This window comes from Melozone crissalis, unplaced genomic scaffold, assembly GCF_028551555.1.
Source record: "Melozone crissalis strain CALT ecotype California unplaced genomic scaffold, PUWL_Pcris_2 ptg000041l_1, whole genome shotgun sequence".
Lineage (NCBI taxonomy): Eukaryota > Metazoa > Chordata > Aves > Passeriformes > Passerellidae > Melozone > Melozone crissalis.
Genome location: NW_026535819.1, coordinates 9,851,953 through 9,867,497, shown reverse-complemented (window position 1 = coordinate 9,867,497; position 15,545 = coordinate 9,851,953). Strand labels below are relative to the sequence as shown.

General features: G+C 52.1%; 1 protein-coding gene across 1 annotated transcript; it reads left to right on the top strand.

Annotated features, from left to right (window-relative positions):
- Positions 1 to 331: 331 nt before the first annotated feature.
- TOR4A (torsin family 4 member A) lies at positions 332 to 1,962 on the top strand. Its single transcript, XM_054284390.1, has one exon. The coding sequence runs from the start codon at positions 569 to 571 to the stop codon at positions 1,889 to 1,891; it is 1,323 nt and encodes a 440-aa protein (XP_054140365.1). The 5' UTR covers positions 332 to 568; the 3' UTR covers positions 1,892 to 1,962.
- The last annotated feature ends 13,583 nt before the right edge of the window (positions 1,963 to 15,545 follow it).

Below are 15,545 nucleotides of genomic sequence, written 5' to 3'. Positions count from 1 at the left end.
GACACAGGGCAGTGCCAGTGATGGGGTAGGGGACATTCCTGGCAGTGGCAGTGACAATGATGGGGTAGGGGACATTCCTGGCAGTGGCAGTGATGGGGTAGGGGACATTGCTGGCAGTGGCAGTAACAGGGAAGGAAACATTCCTGGCAGTGGCAGGGAAGGAGACATTGCTGGCAGTGGCAGTGCCAGTGACAGGGAGGGGGACATTCCTGGCAATGACAGGGAAGGGGACATTCCTGACAGTGCCAGTGCCAGTGACAAGGAGTTTCCTGGAAGTGGCAGTGATGGGGTAGGGGACATTCCTGGCAGTGGCAGTGATGGAGTAGGGGACATTCCTGGCAGTGGCAGTGATAGGGAAGGGAAGATTCCTGGCAGTGGCAGTGATGGGGTAGGGGACATTCCTGGCAGTGGCAGTGACAATGATGGGGTAGGGGACATTCCTGGCAGTGCCAGTGACAGGGAAGGGGACATTCCTGGCAGTGGCAGTGACAGGGAAGGGGACATTGCCATCACCGACAGCGATGGGGAAGGGGACATTGCCGTCACTGATAGTGACAGGGAAGGGGAAATGCCCTGTGCTGCAAAAGAAGAGGCCTCTTGCTCTGAGAGTGACGCAGAGGAAGTGCCAGACGCTGGGATCCCTGCTGCTCCCAAGAAAATCACTTCCATTTCCTCTCCCCTGCGCGCCTTCGTCCGCCTGCGCCGGCGCTACCAGGGCCTGAAGAAAAGCCGGCTGCACTTGGAGCTGCCTCGGGAAAAGTCTGCAGAGTTTGTCCACACCAGGCTGCTCCAGAAGCAGCTGTCCCTGAGCAGGACTTCCCTGTACACCCCTTCCATGGCCTTCTTTAATCAGTCTGGCTTTGAGAGCTCCCAGTACTTCACCTTTGACACGTCTGTGGAACATTACTCGGTGAAAAAGTGCAGGCGGAAAAAGAGCCGGAGGAAATCCAGGATGGTTCTGTACCCAGATAAAACAAAAAAATACCTCCCAGCAGAGGAGAAGAGCAAGGCAAAGCGCTGCCTCCTCTTGCTCATTGCCATTATGTTCTTCCAGATTCTCAATGCAATAGAGAACCTGGATGATAACCTCCAAAAATACGACCTGGACGGTTTGGAGAAAACCATGCACCGGGAAGTGTTTGGGCAGAAGGTTGCTGTGGAAAGCATTGTGGAATTACTGAAGGACTACCTGGCCACCCATGTCCACAACAAGCCTCTGGTGATCTCTCTGAACGGCCCCACGGGGGTTGGCAAGAGCCACGTTGGCTGGGTGCTGGCCAAGCACTTCCGCTCGGTCATGGACAACGACTTTGTGCTGCAGTACTTTGTGATGCACCACTGCCCCAGCGGGGTGGCTCCCCTCACCTGTGCAATAGACCTGTCCAAGAAGATTGCTGACATGGTTACCAGAGCTGAAATAGAGGAAAAGACCCCGCTGTTTATTCTGGATGAGGTGGAGCTCATGTCCCCCGTCCTGCTGGACACTCTCAGCCGATTCTTTGAACCCAATCAAACCAACGAGTTCCTCAATGCCATCTACATTTTAATCAGCAATCTGGGAGGTGATGAAATCACAAAGTTCATTACCCAGAATGCATCCACTGAGCTCCTGCACCAGCAAAGGGGAGCTGAAGAGCTGCTGAGCATCATCCAGCCAGTGCTGGCCAGGGTGCACCCTCTGTGGAAGGCTGCAGACATCATCCCCTTCGTCCTCCTGGAGAAGGCTCACGTCATAAACTGCTTCCTGGAGCAGATGAGGAGGGAGGGGCTCTATCCCGACCAGAAACACATTGAAAATTTGGCAAATCAGCTCAGTTACTACACTACAGGGGACAAGCAATACTCCAGCATGGGCTGCAAGCAGGTTGTGGCCAAAGTCAACCTCCTGTAGGGATTTACAGCAGAGACCAAGCCCTGCTCTGGGGGTTTGCAGAGTTCTGTGCTCATGAGGAGTGTGTCTCACCAGGCTGGGCTCAAGGTGTCCTTCCTCAGCCCTGGTCCAGGGGCAGCCTGGACAACCTGATCCCTGTTCTCCTCCAGAGCCTTCACTTTTTCCTCATGTTCTGTGGAAAAGGAAGGGCAAAGAAGCTGGAGCCACCTCCCAGTCAGTGCAAGACTCTTTGTTCCTCATCCTCATTTGGGATTCTTGTCATTAAGGAGTTTTGAGGTGGCATCAAAAGCTGCAGGACATAAATAGGGTGGAACAATCCCTGGGTCACTGCCCCTGCAGAATTTGTCACCTCGTGTGTCTCAGTCTCTCCAGGCTCACAGCTCCTTGCTTCCCTTGGTCCTGGCTGGGGTGTGCAGGGCAGGGGCAGGGCTGGAGCCCTGGCCTGGGACAGTTTGTGGCTCCTGCCCCCAGATGTGCAGGCTGGCCTCCCCAGCTCCTGCGTGACCACATCCTCAGAACACTTTCTGGACCTGTTCCTGAGCTGTTGCTCTTCTGAGCTCATCCCTGAGCTCACCTTTGGCACCTGCAGTGAGATTTCTGCCCTGCAGGTGTGTTTGGGCTCGCCTCAAAGGCTGCTCAGCTGTGCCAGATGGTGCAGAAATAACTCTGGATTGTTTCAGGTCTGCTGGTGACACCTCATCCTCAGAGCTCTTCTGCTTTTTGCCTCTGGGGACACTGTGGGCAGGCATTGTCTGGAAAGCCCAAAGCAGCAATGGATGGATATTGAGCAACACACACTGGAAAAAACAGTTTGGGCTGATGGAGTGGGGATCAGGGCTTGTTCCCAGTCCTGAGAGGCCAAGGAGAGGCTTTGCCATTGAGCCCCAGGTGACATGTGGCCTGGGAGCAGCTTGGGAAGAGCACACAGCCATGTTTTGAGCAAAACTGAGCAGGTATTTGTGGCATTGTTTTCTCAGGTTCTGGTTTTGTACAAGATTTCTACAGTTTGTTGTGAATTCCCAGACAAGAACCCCTGTGGATGTTTGCACTGGGGTTTTGATTCACCTCTCTCTGATTGTTGGTCTCCAAAGACTCTGTCACATATTCCAGCTTCCAGAGCTATTGTCAGGAATAAACCCAAACTATCCTGAATAAAAGAATTGAAAATACATTTCTTTCATTTGACTGAAATTTGTATTTCCTCCAAAATTTCCTTTCTGGAGCCATGTACCCCTGGTAAACCCAATCCCAACCTCACACAGTGCAGCAGTGCCAAAGTTGGGAGCTGCATCCAAGCCACCTCCTAAATCCATGTGTCCTCAAAAACCAACGTGTGGGAGCTGGTTTCCACAGCTCAGAGTTTAACTTAAGCAGTAAGCTGAGCTTACTGCTGAGACATTTGGGATGCTTTTATCCTGGATGAGAAACAGCTCAGGGACCAGGATTCCCCTTCTCCTCCAGCTGGGAGAGGGGCAGATGTTGGTTCTGATTGTCTCAACAATGTTTTGTTTATAAAAGGGAGTTTGGTTGTGCCAGAAGTCCCTGGGTTCCTCCACCCCAGCCATCACCCTGTGCAGAAGGGCAGGGTGACTCAAGGGGAGCTGAGCACCTCAGAGTTTGTTTCCACCCCTCTAAATCAGGGCTCCTGGCCATTCCCTGAGCCTGAGTTTTCCTGGGTGCTCTGAGCACCTTGAAGCCCTGCTGGAGCCTTTGTGTCTCACAGATTCCTCTCAGTGCACAGAGCTGGGGCTCAGGTTCCTCATCCCTCATCCCTCAGCTCTGCAGGCTCTGGTCAGACAGCACAGGAGTCCCCAGGCTGTGGAGAGGACAGTTCCTGCCAGAAGATAAAATGCAGGACTCAAATCCCAGCTCAAATGGCTCTTTAGGTTGTCCCAAAGGCTTCCTCAGCTGGCAAAAGCTCTCCCTGAGCCAGGACACATCTGTGTGGTGCTGGAGCAGTGGTTGGGGCTGGCTGCTCCCTCCCTGCTGCACACCCTGTGTCTGATCCCAGTTCAGCAGCACTGGGGTGGCTGTCACTGCTGCCTGGGGACACTGCAGGTACTCTGCACCCCAGAGCCACACTGGGCTTTGGCCAAGTTCCCTTTTGGCCCTGGGGAAGGTGCAGGGTGATTCCAACAGCTCTGTAGTGGGGAGGGGGCTGTCACTGCCCAGGAGAGCAGGGATGAGGGAGAGGGGGAGGAGGGGATAGGAAATAATTCATGTCTTGAGGGCACAGACTGTGACCCACTGGCCACTCTGGGCTGCAGCTTTCCCAGGGCTGATTCAGGACAGGGGTTCTGTGGGCAGGAGCTCCAATTGCCCTGGTGTGTGAGATGGGAGGATTTGTTTTATTTCATATATTGGTTATATGAAATATAACCTCTCCCTGGAACAGGGTTCCAGGACTCTCCTGCCCCAGGGATGGGATGTGCCCTGTGCCTCTCCATGGATGTGGCCCAGCCCCAGCACAGGAGGGTGGGTGGGTGCACGTTCTGCAGGAGCTCTGGAGAACTTCAGCTGCCTCAGAGAAAAGAGCTTTGGATTGAAATATTCCTAAAAAGGACCTAATCCCCAGCAGCCTCCCTTCATCAAAGCCTGTCTGAGGCTGCCTCCAGAGGTGGGTGCACCTGGTGGGGCCAGCCTGGCTGCCAGGCTGAGTCCTGCAGGATTTCCCTCCCCTTGGGAAGGTGTGATGGCCCAGGAGCAGAGCTGGGCCTGCCTGTCCCTGAGCTCCCTGGGTGCTGCCAGGGCTGTGTGCCCACCCTGCAGGACCTTGTCCTCTCTCCTGAGGCCTCTGCCCATCCCTGAGCATCTCTGATGTTGGCCCAGGGCACCTGAACCGTGTTTGCAGACAGAGGGGTGCAGAGGGATCCCATCTCCACGTGCAGCAGGGACTTGTCCCTGTGTTAGGGCAAGGAAAAGCTGCTGCCAGTCCCTGCAAGGGATTTGTTGCTTTTCCAGCTCCCATGGTTGTCACTGAACAGGTGAGGTGCCACCGGGAAAGCAGATTTTGGTCCCAGGGATGGCAGGGCTGCAGCAGAGGAGACAAGAGCAAGCACAGCCCAGGCAGGTCAGGCTGCAGCTCCTGCCAGGGTGCAGAGGGAATTTCTGCAGTGGCTTCTGAGACCTTGCAGGGCTGGGTGAGTCCTAGAAAGGTGCAAGGAGGACAAGCACCCCCTCTGCTTCAGAAGGAGGAGGAGGGACAGGGAAATGCAGGAGTGAATGCATTACCTGTGAGCATCCTGGAGAGATGGGACGAATTACATCCAAGGTTTTTCAAAAACAGATGTAACCATAGAATTTAGTTTCTTCTTCTCACGGGATATTCAGAGAGTAGCTGTTAATAGTTACTAGGATGAACTGGAAAGAGTTTTCCAGAGCTGGGAAAATGAAATATTCCATAAATGGTAGGAGAACAGAGTCAGACAGAGACAGACATGGTTTGTCTGCCCATGGAATTTGGGGGGGAAGGGGAGCTGAGAGGCACCCAAACACTGCAGGAGACAGGCCTGGCATGGAAATCATAAACTGGGGGAAAGGTCTGAAAGAAGGTGCTGCAGAGGAGGGTGTGAGTGAGCAAATGCACGTTCCAGGGTGGGGAGGGTGAAGGGCTGGAAGGAAAACAAGCCTGGGGGCATCGCAGCACTCACCCTCCACAGGAGGGATAACACCCTGGGGGCCAGACCGGCAAAAATCCCATTAAAATGTGTAAATAGGTGTGCTGCATATGCAAGGGGTGAAGTAATGCCGGGCCACGCTGCAGCAGTGTGGCACCATATTTGGGCACCTCTGGGCAGGAGGGAGGGAGAGCTGGGTGATGTGCCCTGGGCAGGAGGGAGAGAGGGAGAGCTGGGTGCTGTGCCCTCCCAGCATCCTGGGCCAGGAGGGAGTGTTATAAATAAGAAGATTGACTAGGCCAATATTCAAGCAGCAATCAGTTTATTAATTAATATGGTAAAGTATGAGCAATGCAGCGCTGGGTACAGTGGGGGAAGTTTTCCCTCCAACTGCACACCCATAGTTGAGGCTTACAGGTATTTATAGGGGTACTCATCAGCTTTCTCAGCAGTTTCTATCCCAATTTTTACTCATCAGCAGTTTCTATTCCAATTTTTACTTGTCAGCAGTTTCTATTCCAAATTATTACATCACAATTCTATACACTATTGTGATTTTAATTTCTCAGGATGTATCCCAAAAGGAGTATCCCCAGATGGTGGTGGTCCAGTTTCTGAAAGAAGAAAGACGAATCCCATCTGGTGGGGTTCAGCTCCCCAGATGTGGGTCCACCTTTTAATTGCAGAGACTATAAATCTCACAACAGTGATGTCCAGCTTCCCGTGGTCAAAACCATAAACCCTTGATGTGATGTTCATCTTCCTTTCTCAAACTGTTTTTCTCTGCTTTATTAAGGCGTGAGATAAACTTTATATATATTCCAGAGCTATAGTTTCAAGAATACAAGCAATATTCTAAAATTATACTTCAAAAGGTTATTATTGCAGAACTCTTTAAGGATTAACTATAAGCAAAAAGCAACATCCTTAATGCTTTAATTCCAATGCTCCTAAATCAACTAAAGTTAATTGCAAACAAAAGATAGGTTCAAAGGCCTTCTTCCATGCTTTATCTTCCCCAGTTATTACTAGAATTCGCAACTGTCCCATTGTCTGTCTCCACACATATCACAATCACAAATACACACATTGCCTGTATGTACCTGACACGAAACACAGCTTTGTATTTCACAGGAGGGAGAGCTGGGTGCTGTGGCACCATCATGCTGGGAGCCGGAGCGCAGGACAGGCGATGGAGCCTAGAGAGAAGTTCCAGGTTGTCCTGGTTTAGGGCAGATTTGGGAGAAAACCTCCAAAGGGGCCCTTCCAGAAAGCAAACCCACACAGCTTCTCCCCCCAACCAGGTTGGGAAGGATTCCTTGGACAGAAGTGGAAAGAACCTGTTTGTTTAACAGGCACAGCACCCCCAGCACACAGAACCTGTTTGTTTAACAGGCACAGCACCCCCAGCACACAGAATGAACAATACCAGCTGACACCACTCTGTCACCGCTCTGACAAAGATGACAAATTCAGAAAGTCTCTCTGGGGGTGGTCGCTCTGTTCTCAGTCCCTCCTGTGCTGGGGCAGCTGCTGCAGCCACAAGGTGCAAACTCTCGGTGTTCCCAGGGCCCAGTCCGGAGCAGGTTTGAGTAGGTCCAAAAAAGGGAAAGGAGAAACAGTCCAGGGAAAATTCAGGTTGCTTAGCTAAACTAACTAATGAGCAGAAGCAAGAGGAAGAGCAAAGCAAAAAGCAAAAGCAGCACCATGCACTGCCCTGTCTGTGTGTCCCACCTGCTGTGGGGGAGCGGCTGATAAGAAACCAGAACAAAACTTTCACTCTTCAGAGCCAGTCTTGAAGGCACAGAACAGATATCCAGCATAAACAGAACACATGGATGGGGATACAAGCATCATAACATCACCCTAGGACACAGGTGAAGCACGATAAAAGCTTTCAAACATGCAAAACACGGACAGAAAGGAGACAGCGGTGCTCGGTTCTCCCAGCCCTCCCTGGGCAGGGTGTGGAGCTGGCCCTGGAGAGGGAGGTTTATGTAAAACTTTGGGGAAATTGCTGCAGCTGTGGAAGTGCAGCTAATTTTCCTAACACTTACAACTACCCTTTTAACCCCTTTTACAATATAATAACCAAACTAACACTACAGGCTTAATGATCTATCAACTATTTTACAACAGTTTTTAACTTATTTTTAACACTGGGACTGAGGGTGGTTTGGGCAGAGACAGGGCTCTGCTCAGGGCTCTCAGGATCTCCCACTTTGCCTGTTCTGTGTCTCCCCTCCAGCTGGAACTGCCCCCTGCCCAGCCCTGAGCTGCACCAGTGTAACATCATTCCTCTGTAAGAGATGTGCTCAGCTCCTAAAACATCTGCATTGGGTGCAAAGTTTCGGGCAGCTGCATCTGAGAGCTGCCAGAGTGGTGAGATCAGTGCTCAGATGGGTTGGTTCCAGGTGGGATGGGTGGGAGGGAAAGCAGCCAGCACTGAAACCTGAGTGTGCAGATTCATGATGTCATGAACTAATCTGGAAAGTCCTTTGCTTCCCCTTGACACTTTCCCCTCATCAATTCAGATTATTGGTGTATATTAGGTGTTATTTCAGGGTCTGTATGCAGAGCTGCCTCAGGGGGCTGGGAGCCACCCCCAGAAGTGCCTGCAGGAGGAGCAGCCCTGCCCAGCTCAGTTTGTGCTCTCCAGTTGCAGATGTGGAGCTGGTGGTCCCTCTCTGGGCAGGGTGGGATGTGACATCAGCTCTGGAGGTCACAGCAGAGCCCTCAGAGCTCCCTGCAGGACACAAACAGTGCAGGATCTCCCGTGGATGCTAATTTGAGTTTTGTGCTTCCTGTGATGTGTTATCACTTGATCCCTGAGGCTGGAATTCAGCTGCTCTAATTTTGGTAACCTGAGGAAGCCTGAGTAAGTCTGCCTGGGATTTCCCCATCCCTGCCTGCTGCAAAAAGCCTGTCCGGGAACCCAGGCCTGGGAAAAGATCACCTGGAAAACCTCCCCTGAGGTGAGTGGACATTTCTATGGCCAGCAAGAGATATGTGAAAGAATGTAAAGCATTAATTGCAGCCAAACCTTCTGTTTTCACCTGTACCTTGCTCCTGTCGAATGTTCCTCACTGTCCAAATGCGCTCACTCAAACCAGACCCATGTGGTATCTCCCCTGTTCTGAGAAAAAAAAAAGCTAAAAAAAATTCCAAATCCTGCAAAAAGACATTGCCAGAACTCATGGTTTCCAGGCTGAAACCAGGGACTCCTGTGCTGCATTCCCACCCAGCCATGCCCAGCTGCCAAAGCTGGGGCTGCAGTTTGTGCCCTCTCTGCTGGCACCACCTGGTGTTTTTATCTGTGCTTTTCCTCACTCATCAAACCAACTGCCCAGCTCTTCCTGAGGTGATTTCATGTGGGATCAAGGTCCCTGAGCCTTCCTCTGCCTTCTCTGAGGGCCTGAATCTCCTGGGTGCCTTGGGTGCCTTGGAAAGTCACCTCTGAGCTTCTCCTTCCAGGCTAAGCTGCTCCTTGGCTTCAAGGTTGCTGCTGCTCTGTCCAAGTGAAGAAGTGCCTTGGGTGACCTCCAGCTGTTGTGGATGATGGAATGAGCATTTCTGCCCCTCCCTGCAGATCCTGCAGCCCAGACAGCACAAACAGCTCTGCATTCCTGGGAGGCTGGAGGTCAGAACACGATGCTGAGCACGGCAGAACTCCCTGGCCTGACGTGACCTGGTGTCCTCAGCTCCATCTGTGCGTGGCCTCTGTCACTTCCAGCACTCCTTGGTGCTTCCTTCTGCCAGACACCCAGCACTCCCAGCTCTGAGTGCAGCCACAGAGCTGGTTTTTGTCTTTGGTGAAAAGCACTGAGGTCTCTGGGTGAGAAAGGGTGGATGAAATTCAATGCTTTCCATCCAGCTCAACAGGTGTTTCTGTTTCTCCTTGCTCCTGGTGGGCAGATCTGCTGCCTGCAGGGCTGATTCATCTCCTCACCTGAGGAGGATGCAGTGACCTGCTTGGACAAGCTCAGCTGGGAGTTATAAATACATCCCTGTGTTACACTGGCATGGCAGGAGTGGGTAACAGGGAAATAGGAACAGGATTTGTCCCCGCAGGTCACCCCCCTCTTCCTGGGGCTGCCTCTGAGGCTGGGTCTGTACTTGCCTCCCTCCAGCTGGGAGTTGGGCAATGCTGGGAGATGGATTAGGGAGAGAGGGGTGGAATTTCACTGGAAACCTCTACGTGATGATCAGCAGTGATGCCACTGGTGCCAGAGCTGGAGGCACCCCTGGTGCCAAACCAAACCAAACCTGGGTGCTGCAGGAGCTGCCTGGTGACTGCAGCAGGGTGACACAGCCCAGGGGATGGGACAGCTGGAACAAGCTGATTTGATCTGTCTTCCTCCTTGGATATGATCCTGATTGAAATAAAGAGAGATGAGTGTAAGAGCAAATCTTTGGGTTTCATCTTTAACATCCACCCAATGCCCAGGTGAGCATTTGGGGCAGTGCCTGTGGCACTTTCTCCTGGCCTGAAGCCCCATGGTGGGAGGATGTGACCAATCCCCAGCCTGAGTCACCCAGTGCTGGGCCCAGGCTGGGTCTGAGGGCTCAGACACCACAGCCACAGCAGCAGCAATGCACATGAGTTATTCCTTCATTGTGAGCTTCTTTTAAACCACTTTTAATGTGCCCTGGTGCTGCCTGACAATGCTTCACCAGTCCAGACAGGGGTGGGCAGTGCCATGGTCACTGAGAGCAGTGCTTGTCACCAGGCCTGAGGGATGGGATTAGCCATTGCACCCCACTCCAAGCACACTGTGACCCCTGAGGCTGCCTGGGCCAATTCTTTATGTCTTAGGAGCTGCCTCGCCATGAGTGGGGGATTTTGGAAGCAGCAGTTGTTTTCTCCCAGCCCTCTGGACTTTGCTTTGTAGAGGAGAGGGGGAAAAGATTACAAAAAACCACTAAAGTGCTGTCTGTGAGCCCTGGCTGTGGCTCAGGTTTAAACACTCACCTGGGCAGCACCAGGGAGAGCCCTGAGGAAGGATTTTTCAGCAATTGCCTTGAGGGGAGCCCCAGGCCCCAGCTCCAGGTTTGAATGGGGATTGTGGGTGACGGCAAAAGCCACCAGCAGTGCTGCCACATGGAATTAATGTCCCATCACCTCGGGTGTGCTGGGTGGCACATTCCTACAAAAGGGGTCCCATGTACTGCAGTCACAGTGTCAGTTATTCTATTTTGGCCTGAGTTTCCATGGAATAAGCCTGAAGAGTGAGAGTTCTGCTGCAGGTGACACAGGGGTGATTTACAGGGAGCACAGGGGTTGTGCCTTGTGACCCAAAGCCAGCATCATTTTGGTCTTCCCAGAAGAAAGCAAGAAATGTTAGGGACACCAAAGGGCAAGAGAAGATGTCAAAGAATAGTTGTTAAATTGTCAAAAGATAGTTTTAAAATTGGAATTTTTGCCCTTTGCTGCTTTGTGGTGGCTTAAGGCTGCCTAAAAAGACTTGGGAGTGATCAAGTTCTATTTATCTGATCTGGTGGAAGGTGTCTCTGCCCACGGCAGTGGGGTTGGAACCAGATCATCTTTAAGGCCTCTACCACCCCAAACCATTCCAGGATTTTATGATTGTGTTGTTTGATTTTGCAGTAGCCATCCAGAGGTGATTGCCCAGGGTCTTTTTACAGAAATCCTTCATTCCCTCCTCTCAAGGAGGCCCACAATGACCAGGACACAGGAGGTTTGCAGCTGAATCTTCCAAACTCATGACAAAGACCTGAGAGAGCTGTTGCCCTTTCCAGCAGGTTTGTGGGCACTCAGCCCTTTCAGGCTCTGTTTAGTCATTACAAGGCACAAAGAATCTGAACGTGAGTGCTGGTTTTTTCCTTTTCTGGGCATATCTGAGCTGGAGCTTGCCAGAGCAAGTGCTGAGGTTGCTCATTTTTCTGGGGCAGAGTGCTGAGATTGCACAGGGTCAGGACAGAAGCTGCAGTCTCCCCTCTCCATCCCTCCAGCTCAAGGCTGGGGTTGCTGCTGGATGGGTGGGAAGGCAGGGACAGCACAGCCACCCTCAGATTCTGTTCTTTACAGCAAACACATGAATTTCAATGAAGGACACACTCCCAAAAGCACTGAAACGTCTGGAGGCAAAGCCTTGTGGTAGACAGTGGTAATAGAGGAGGAGAAAACTTGGATGTGCCCTCAGAGTGCTGTGAGCAGAGTGCCCCTGGGCAGATGCTGGCTGATAGGGGCTGCTGGGGTACACACATTCCTGAGCAATTTCCGAGCTGCTGAGCTCCTCCCATCACACTTCACTCATCAAAGTGAGTATTTATAGCACAGGTAGGGCAGGGGAGAGTCAAACAGGAGCTCACTAGAAAGGTGCATAAATCACTCCAAGAGTTCAGCTCTGGGGCTCTGCATTTTTTGCTTTAATGAGAGTGAATAAAAACTCTGGTGGCACTATTAATATTTCTTAATATTATTTCAGCAATCTGCTTTTTGCATTTAGAAACTCTCTGAGTTATTTCCACAGAGTTCTCCCAGCTCTCAGATCTACAGCTGCAGACTGCTAAGGACATGGTGCCTTACACCAGAGAAAACATTTTCTCCAGCACAGATCTGCTGAAAAACAATTCAGAAAATCTGCCTGGGCTGATCTTTGCTGCCCAGGCTGTCAGGAGAGCTTCAGGCCTCTCCACAAAGCGCAGGAAAGCCAGGAAGGTGCTGTACCCAGCCCACGTGAGGAAATACTTGCCACGTGAAAAGAAAGACCCAGTCAAGCGGTGGCTGCTCTTCTGTGCTGGCATCATCCTCATCCAGGTGTTAACTGAGGTTCCTGAGCAGCAGGGACTGGCTGGGGAGCAGAGCCCTGCGGAGAAACTGCCCTGGGCAGCAGCAGCATCACCTCAGAGAGCTGCTGGGCTGGCACAGAACCGCTCAGAGAGCACCCAGGTACTGCAGGAGCCATCTCAGAGACCACTCAGCTACTGCAGAACCATCTCAGAGAGCACCCAGGTACTGCAGAACACCCAGCTCCTGCAGGAACCATCTCAGAGAGCACTGACCTACTGCAGGAACCATCTCAGAGAGCACTGAGCTCCTACAGGAACCATCTCAGCACTCAGCTACTGCAGAACCATCTCATAGAGCACTCAGGTACTGCAGGAACCATCTCAGAGAGCACTCAGGTACTGCAGGAACCATCTCAGAGAGCACTGACCTACTGCAGAACACAGCTCCTGCAGGAACCATCTCAGCACTGAGCTCCTGCAGGAACTACCTCAGAGAGCATCGAGCTCCTGCAGAACCATCTCAGAGAGCACTGAGCTCCTGCAGGAACCATCTCAGAGAGCACCCAGCTCCTGCAGGAACCATCTCAGAGAGCACCCAGCTCCTGCAGGAACCATCTCAGAGAGCACTGAGCTCCTGCAGGAACCATCTCAGAGAGCACCCAGCTCCTGCAGGAACCATCTCAGAGAGCATCGAGCTCCTGCAGAACCATCTCAGAGAGCATCGAGCTCCTGCAGAACCATCTCAGAGAGCACTGAGGTAGTGCAGGAGCCATCTCAGAGAACACCCAGGTGCTGCAGGAACCATCTCAGCACTCAGCTCATGAAGGAACCATCTCAGAGAACACTCAGCTCCTGCAGGAACCATCTCAGCACTGCAGCTCCAGGCTCCTGGGCACGGCTGCTGTGCCACAGCAAGCCTGGAGCCATCCGAGCTCTGCCTGCAGGGCCAGCTCCTCCTGGGCACAGCTCTGAGCTGTCCTGGCCCTGCACATCAGCTTCAGGCTCCTGCACATCAGCTGTGAGCTCCTGCACATCATCTGTGAGCTCCTGCACATCAGCTGTGGCTCCTGCACATCATCTGTGAGCTCCTGCACATGGGCTGGTGGCTCCTGCAGCCCTCCCAGGGACACTGTGACTCTGCTCGGTGCCACGGGCCGGCAATGGCCACCAGAGGTGTTGATGAAAGCCCAGCAGCAAGAGCTGGGCAGTTTTTCCTGCTGATTTGGTGGTGACTGTGATTAGAGACTGTGGTTTCCACCAGCTGCAGGAATTAGAGTTACCCTCCTGGCTGGGTTTGGGCTGTGCTGACCTGTCTGTCACTGCTGCATGACCTGTATTTTCATGTTGTAATTTAGTGTCAGCTCTCAGGAGTTAAAACAGAGCAGCTGAGCTCTCAAACAGAGCGCAAAGCTCCCCTGCACTGTTCTGCCTCGGTAACACTAAGAATAAACTGCTAAATTCTGATTTTCAGAGTGTTTTTTACGATGTAGATTTTAAAATTAAAATTTTCTGGCCATCCTAGGGAAATAAATCTGTCCAAGGAGGAAGGACAGTGGGGTGGGAGCCATGGCATGGCCTGGACTGAGGCACTGGGAGAGATCCATCAGCCTGGGGTGGATGATATGGCTCTAGCTGGGGAGATGGGGCAGCACAGGAACCCAGCACTGGGATATCTTCTTGGGAGAACCCTGGGAGACCCCTAAAACCCTGGACATGCTGAGAAAAAGAGTTGATGGAGGGGTGGTTGAACTAGAAATGACCAGTGGTCCCTTCTCACCCAGTTCCACCATTTATTCCTGTGTTGGGCAGGGGGTTCTGGGTGGTTCTGTGCACAAAACACGGGATTGCTGCAGCTCCAGGGCAGTGCAGGTGTGGGGTTTTGGGACACAGGGATGATCTGTGGGGGCAGCACAGCAAGGACAGCTCAGGCTGGGGCAGCTGCCTCAGGAGTGAAGAAATCTGGGAAAAGAGAGGGAGCCAGGAGTGAAGCAATCTGGCTCAGGAGCTGTTCCTCGGGGCTCCTTGCAGGAAATGCACAGGGCAGGATTTCCAGGGGATGGTAATTTCAGCTAGGCTGTGTTATCAGACAGCCCCTGGGGCTGGGATTCAGCTGCCTTAATTTGGGCATCCTGAGCAAAGGCTGAGTGAGGCCTCCTGGGATTTCCCCAGCCCAGGCTCTGGGAAGAGGCTGCCTGGGGAAAGGCACATGAAAACCCTTCTCCCAGCCATGCCACACTCATGTCTGTCATGTATCAGGGCTTCCCCATGAAGTTCATCCCCAAACCACCAGGTTATGTCTGTGCAGCCCAAGCCTTGCCCTCCAGCTCTCCAGCCCAACCATCCACTCTGCAGAACAGCTCCAAACCTCTGCCAGGTTGCTCAGAGCTGTGTCCAGCTCTGCTTTTAAAATCCCCAAGCCTGGAATCTCACCACCTGGTGGTGACCACCTCCCTGGCCAATCTCTTACACTTGCCTGGGATTCAATTCCAATTGATTCCACACCACATGGTGACAGAGCTGGTGGGCCTCACCCAGCTGTTCACTGAGCAGTGTCCCAGAGAGCAGGTGCTTTCTTGGGAACAAGCAGTTATTTCCTCAGGTCTGGATAAATCCAGGACTCAGAGGTTTTGTGGTGCCCCACAGCAGGCAGGTGTGAGCCAGGGATGGAGGAAAATGGTGGCACAGGCAGTGATTGCACAGGAGGGGTGGCAAAGCTGAGTGCAGCACTGCAAGGAGAGCAGGGGGCTGCTGCAGCCCGTGGTGAACACAGAGACCTGTTTGCCTAAAAAAAACCAACCCAAACAAACAAACAAAAACAAACAAACAAACAAAAACACTCAGCAAAACCCCGCCAAAATAAACCCCCCAAAAAACCCTAAAAAACCAAACCAAACCAAAAAAACCCCCAAAACCCCACCCCAAAAAACCAACCAAACAAAAAAAGAACACAACCAAAAAAAACCACCCCAAAACTTCCCAAAAAATTCTACTGGGAAAAAAAATAAAAGCCAAAGCACTGTCTGGATTAAGGAGCAGCTGGTACACAACTTCTGCAAGTGGCGATTCAGGATGAGCCCTTCAGAGGATCTCTTTTGTGTCATGAGGGGAGAACACACAAACACAAGGAAGGATTGTGAAGTTTTGTAAAATTCAGAATATATAAATGATGTTGGAAATAGGAAGAACTTTTAATAACGGTGCTGGTGTTGAGATCTCTCAGAGTCGATGGGGAAGGTAAGGACTTCCCCCAAGCCCAGCACATGCAGAGGCATCACGAGAGGGCA